The 6,646-nt window shown below is 51.8% G+C and overlaps 1 protein-coding gene across 2 annotated transcripts in view; it reads left to right on the forward strand.

The window, feature by feature from the left end:
• Positions 1-4,199: 4,199 nt before the first annotated feature.
• The window catches only part of TRAP1 (TNF receptor-associated protein 1), a 68,031-nt gene continuing 65,584 nt past the window's right edge, over positions 4,200-6,646 (forward strand). For both annotated transcript variants that reach the window (XM_011982567.1, XM_011982568.1), the window contains exon 1: positions 4,200-4,371. In XM_011982567.1, coding sequence (XP_011837957.1) covers positions 4,284-4,371 — 88 coding nt within the window. In that variant the 5' untranslated portion in view covers positions 4,200-4,283. The remainder of the gene's footprint in view (positions 4,372-6,646) is intronic.

Genomic DNA, 6,646 nt, shown 5'->3' on the forward strand with positions numbered 1-6,646 from the left:
GCCTTGGATCCCTCAGTACCTTAAAAAGCCACAGGTCCAGCAGGGCGCCATGGCTCACGCCTATAATCCCAGCACTTTGGGAGGCCGAGGCGGACGGATCACGAGGTCAAGAGATCAAGACCAACCTGGCTAACACGGTGAAACCTCATCTCTACTAAAAATACAAAAATAAATTAGCCAGGCATGGTGGCAGGTGCATGTAGTCCCAGCTCCTCAGGAGGCTGAGGCAGGAGAATGGCGTGAACCCGGGAGGTGCAACTTGCAGTGAGTCAAGATCGCACCACTGTACTCCAGCCTGGGTGACAGAGCAAGACTCCATCTCAAAAAAAAAAAAAAAAAAAAAAAAAAAGAAGATGATTTCCTGAATGTGGTGAAAAAGGGATGAAATGTGAAGCCAAGACGCCCCCCAACCTTGCCCCCATTCCCTGGGCATATGCTGGAAAGGGCTCTGCCTGGAGCGTGGTGATGGGGAACACAGGCAGGTCCATGCAGGCCTACAGGAGGAGGCAGGAGTCTGGAAATGATTCTAAGGACATGCATGTGTGTTGGCAGGGGGATCACTGGAGGATCTGAGAGACGGAGTATGATCTGGCTGCCGTGGAGGATGGGAGGCTGCGAGAGTGGAAGCAGGGGCCTGTCGTGGCTGCTGGAGTGGTCCAGGTGAGAGGACCCTGCTCTTCCACCCAAATCTGCCCACCCTCTTTCTGTTCCCCTTCTCAATTGCTTAAGCTGGGAACTTGCCACTTTCCACCTGGAAGCATTTCCTGACACATCCTCTTCCAACACCCAACTCTGTCCCGGCCCCTCTGGAGGTCACGCTCCTGGCTCCTGCGCTTCTCTGCAGCACCTGCCACGAGCTGGAGTCGCTATTTTTGTACAGTTATTGGAGTATGGCAGTGAATCTTCAGTGTGCCTCCCAATTACCTGGGAACCTCAGTGGAGCCGCCTGGACCCTCCTCTGGGACTGAGGAGCTGCTGGGAAATCAGCATGATGAGGTTGCAGCTGGGTCTGGACCAAATGTTAGACCAGGGTTTATGGTCTGAATCTCCAAGTAGACTCTAACCTCCAGCAGGGTGTAAGGCAAAAATAAATTCTTTTTGTTGTTATTTGAGATGGAGTCTTGCTCTGTTACCCAGGCTGGAGTGCAGTGGCACGATCTTGGCTCACTGCAACCTCCGACTCCCAGGTTCAAGCAATTCTCTGCCTCAGCCTCCCAAGTAGCTGTGATTACAGGCACCCACCACCACACCTAGCTAATTTTTTGTTTGTTTGTTTGAGATGGTTGCTCCTGTTGCCCAGATTGGAGTGCAGTGGCACGATCTTGGCTCACTGCAACCTCCGACTCCCAGGTTCAAGCAATTCTCTGCCTCAGCCTCCCAAGTAGCTGTGATTACAGGCACCCACCACCACACCTAGCTAATTTTTTGTTTGTTTGTTTGAGATGGTTGCTCCTGTTGCCCAGATTGGAGTGCAGTGGCATGATCTCGGCTCACTGCAACCTCTGCCTCCCAGATTCAAGTGATTCTCCTGCCTCAGCCTCCCGAGTAGCTGTGATTATAGGCATGTGACACCACGCCCGGCTAATTTTGTATTTTTAGTGGAGATGGGGCTTCTGTATGTTGGTCAGGCTGGTCTCAAACTCCCAACCTCAGATGATCCGCCTGCCTCGGCCTCCCAAAGTACTGGGATTACAGGCGTGAGCCACCGTGCCCGGCTGGCAAAAATACATTATAAGTCCCCAACCCACGGAATGGACCATTCCTCTCGGCCAAGGGGATTTCAAAGACACCTAAAAAACTAGTTCAGGCCATAATTGGAAGGAGGGGGTCGGTCATGCCTCGTTATACGCTCCTCCCCTTGGAAATGAGGCATAACTGACCAGCGTTAACATTATAAAGGAGTTTTTTTTTGTTTGTTTTTTGTTTTTTGAGACGGAATCTTGCTCTGTCACCCAGGCTGGAGTGGGAGTGCAGTGGTGCGATCTTGGCTCACTGCAATTTCTGCCTCCTGGGTTCAAGCGATTCTCCTGCCTCAGCCTCCCAAGTAGTCCCAGCTGTACCACAGGTGCACAACACCACACCCAGGTAATTTTTTTTTTTTTTTTTGAGACAGACCTTTACTCTTGTTGCCCAGGCTGGAGTGCAATGGCACGATATCAGCTCACCGCAACCTTCACCTCCTGGGTTCAAGCGATTCTCCTGCCTTAGCCTCCTGAGTAGCTGGGATTACAGGCATGCACCACCACGCTTGGCTAATTTTTTGTATTTTTAGTAGAGACGAAGTTTCTCCATGTTGGTTAGGCTGGTCTCGAACTCCCGACCTCAGGTGATCTGCCCGCTTCAGCCTCCCAAAGTGTTGGGATTACAGGTGTAAGCCTAATTTTTGTATCTCGGCCTAATTTTTGTATTTTTAGTAGAGATAGGGTTTTGCCATGTTGGCCAGGCTGGTTTCAACCTCCTGACCTCAAGTGATAAGACCACCTTGGCCTCCTAAAGTGCTGGGATTATATACGTAAGCCACCACATCAGGCCACCTTTCCAAGTCTTTTTCTGATTGTGAAGAGATTGGCTGAGGGTCTGGGAACTTTTAACGGTCTGAATAGAAAACATCTGCAAAAACGTTTGTCATCTATTACCTGTAAGGGTGGGCATCTATGAGACTTCCTCTACATAATAAGAACCTTGGTCTCCACAACCTCTTGCTTTTATTTTTATATTTTGAGACAGGGTGTGGCTCTGTTGCCCAAGCTGGAGTTCAGTGGCATGAACTTGGCTCACTGCAACCTCTCCCTCCTGGGCTTAAGCAATCCACCCACCTTAGGCTCCCTTATAGCTGGGATTACAGGCCTCTGCCACCCACATCCAGTACAGGTATGTTTAGTACAGACAGGGTCTCACCATGTTGCCCACGCGGTCTCCAACTCCTGACCTCAAGCAATTCGACCACCTCGGCCTCCCAGTGTTGGGATTACAGGCGTGAGCCACCGTGCTCATGCCCACAACTTCTTATCTTCACTCAGACACTCTTTTCATTAATTCCAGGTCTGTAGAACTCTATTTTTTTTTTTTTTTTTTTGAGATGGGGTCTCAGCTTTGTAGAACTCAACTTTGTATTTATTTATTTATTTATTTACTTTGAGACGGAGTCTCAGCTCTGTGGCCCAGGCTGCAGTGCAAGTGGCACGATCTCGGCTCACTGCAATCTCAGCCTCCCGGGTTCAAGCTATTCTTCCGCCTCCGCCTCCCCAGGAGCTGGGACGACAGGTGCCACCTTGCCCGGCTAATTTTTTGTATTTTAGTAGAGATGGGGTTTCACCATGTTGGCCAGGCTGGTCTCCTGACCTCAGACAATCCACCCACATCAGCCTCCCAAAGTGCTAGGATTACAGGCGTGAGCCACCCCGCCGAGCCGGAACTCAACTCTTTGAACCAATTGCCAATCAGAAAATTTTTGAATCCACCTATGACCTCTAAGTATTTCACCCTTTGAGTTGTCCTGCCTTTCCATACAGAACCAACCTATGTCTTACATGTATTGACTGATGTCTTATGTCTCCTTAAAATGTATAAAACCAAGCAAGCTGTAACCCAAACCACCCTGGGCACAAGTTCTCAGGACCTTTTGAGACTCTGCCTCCCTCCATGCACACTAATATTTGGCTCAGAATAAACTTCTAAATATTTTAGTTTGACTCTTCTCGACAAGGGCAAAAGAAGTGGAATACACGAATAACCGCAGTTTTCCTGGTGGCGTTGGTTACTGGGTTCACGTTTTGGTGTAGCCAGTCAAGCCTGGAATCCCCTTCCTCATTCGTTTTAGCTTTTTGGCCAGTCTTGGTGTGCAAGAGACTTGCAGAGGCCTATACGGATGGCCGGGATTCACAAAGGTCGCAGAGACGGGAACTGCTTCTTCCCCGACGCCACCTCCACACTCTCGCGTGGATACTGACATCCGCCCCGTTCCAGGAATGCGCACAGCTAGGCGCAGCCGACCAGCGTGGGCCGGGGGCGGCGGGGCCACGTCCCCCAGCTCCGCGCGCAGGCCCCGTCGCCCTTGACAACGCGACCCAAGGTCACAGAGGCCCCGCCCCCAGGCCCGACTGTCCACGCGAGGGGTCGTACCCCGCCACGCGCCAGAGCAGGCAGCTGCTCGGACAGCCCGGGGCCCGCCGTGACGTCACCGCCCCGCGCCCGAGGAAAGCCCCGCCCCGCGCGGCCTCGTCCCGCCCCGTCCCATCCTGTTTGGTCCCGCGTGGCTGTACGCGGCGCTCTGGGAGGACGACATGGCGCGCGAGTTGCGGGCGCTGTTGCTGTGGGGCCGCCGCCTGCGGCCTCTGCTGCGGGCGCCGGCGCTGGCGGCCGTCCCTGGAGGTGAGGGCGTCCTGGCTGGACGGGCAGCGGGCGGGCCGGGCCACGGAGACTGCAGGGTCGTTCCTCCTAGGTGCTCCGGGGCGCGAGGCGCCGGCACCTGCTTCACGGGCGTGGGAGGTCCGGCGAGGCCCATCTCTGCAGGCGCGTTTCCTTTCGCTCCACTCCTCGCCAGCTCCGGCCGGGCTGCCTTTTTCTCGGCTGGACTCGTCTCGACACCGGCTCCTCCGAGCCTTGAAGGAGGTCGGGGCTTGGGGCGTCGCGGGGTCGGGCGGAGCGGCCGCGGGGTAGTCCCTCCTGGAGCTTCCGGTCCAATCAGGTAGCGCACCAGCTGGTGGAGCCGCTGCGGAGCGCGGAGTCTTTGCGGGTGCGTGTGGCGGGGAACGGACTCACTCGGGGTGATCGTGCGAGTTCCCTGGATGCTGCTTTACCCCTCCCCGCCCCTCAGTAGCGCACTGACTGTTCATTTGTTAATTCGTTCATTGGACGCACATGTGAGCGCCCACTCAGTGCCCGGTGCAGTACGGGTTCTGGGGACGCCGTAGTGAACAAAACCAACAGCAGTCACCCGGGTTTCCAGAGCAGGTGGAGTCGATGTCGTTGATGCAGTTGTGTCCTCGGGGCCTGGAATTGATGGATGCGCCAATAAAAGAGAGAATGACCCTAACCTCTGCTTTCCCAGTCCCCACTCGGAGGTAACAGCAGTGAACAGTTTTGTTCCTTTGGGGCTGTACACACTGTTACACGTGTAAACATAAATGTCTACGTATAACTGTTTTCACTCTAAAAAGCCTCAACTATGTTTGCATTGTGGTACGTTGTGCTCCAGAAAATTTTAACTCTCCCAGCATTGTTTCCACATCTTTTCAATTCAGGGTACACAGGTCCACGTGCTTTCCAGTGACCACGCAGTATTCTGTATGATGGACTTGTCATTTGCTTAAACATTGTCCTAATAATGGACTCAATAAAGATTATTTCAGGTTTTAATTTTTATTACAATACTGCATAGAATGGATAAGTACTTAAATATTTGTCCACGTGCAGTATTTCTTTTTTTTTTTTTTTTTTGAGACGGAGTCTCCTCTGTCCCCCAGGAGTGCAGTGGCGCGATCGCAGCTCACTGCAAGCTCCGCCTCCCGAGTTCCTGCCATTCTCCTACTTCAGCCTCCCGAGTAGCTGGGACTACAGGCGCCCGCCACCTCGCCCGGCTAGGTTTTTTTTTGTATTTTTTAGTAGAGACGGGGTTTCACCGGGCTAGCCAGGATGGTCTCGATCTCCTGACCTCGTGATCCGCCCGTCTCGGCCTCCCAAAGTGCTGGGATTACAGGCTTGAGCCACCGCGCCCGGCTAATATTTCTTTAGCTTTACATAATTAGAGTTTTAGAATTGATGTTTCAGAGCCTATGCATTTTTGAAATGTTAGCGGATACTGCCAAATTGTCCAAGAAGGCATTATCAATTTATATGCCCATTAGCAGGCATCAAGACTGCCTATTACAAAGCAACGCTGAATATTATGTCTTTTCAAAACCAGTCGCGTATAAAAGCATACCTTGTGACAGGGCGCGGTGGCTCACGCCTGTATCGCAGCACTTTGGGAGGCTGAGGCGGGCAGATCAGGAGTTCACGACCAGCCTGGCCAACATGGTGAAACCCCATCTCTAATAAAAATACAAAAATTAACTGAGTGTGGTGGCACATGCCTGTAATCGCAGCCTCTGGGGAGGCTGAGGCCGGAGAATCACTTGAAACTGGGAGGCAGAGGTTGCAGTGAGCTGAGATTGCACCACTGCACTCCTGCCTGGGCGACAGAGTGAGACTCCATCTCAACAACAAAAATAATAATAATAATTTTCCCTCAGAATGTGATGCTGTTGCTTTCTTCTAGCACCGCTGTCTGATCAATTATTTATTTATTTATTTGTTTTTCTTGTCTTTATGAGGTGGGGTTTCACTACGTTGGCCAGGCTGGTCTCAAACACCTGACCTCAAGTGATCTGACGGCCTCGCCCCTCAAAGTGCTGGAATTGCAAGCATGTGCCACTGTGCCCGGCCAACTGTCCTATTAATTTGGTTCTTGTTTCTTTTGTAGCTGACTCGGGTTTTTTCCTCCTTGGAGATTGAAGTTTTTTCTCTTTGTCGTTCGTGGTCTCGCGTCCACAGGTGTTTGTGATTTGTGCTCTGTATCATGCACTGTTGCTTCCATTTGGAAAATATGTCAGTTTTCAGCTCGAGGACATTTTAATTCTAATTTTTTTTTTTTTTTTTTTTTTTT

Source organism: Mandrillus leucophaeus, unplaced genomic scaffold (genome assembly GCF_000951045.1).
Source record: "Mandrillus leucophaeus isolate KB7577 unplaced genomic scaffold, Mleu.le_1.0 Scaffold240, whole genome shotgun sequence".
Classification (NCBI taxonomy): domain Eukaryota; kingdom Metazoa; phylum Chordata; class Mammalia; order Primates; family Cercopithecidae; genus Mandrillus; species Mandrillus leucophaeus.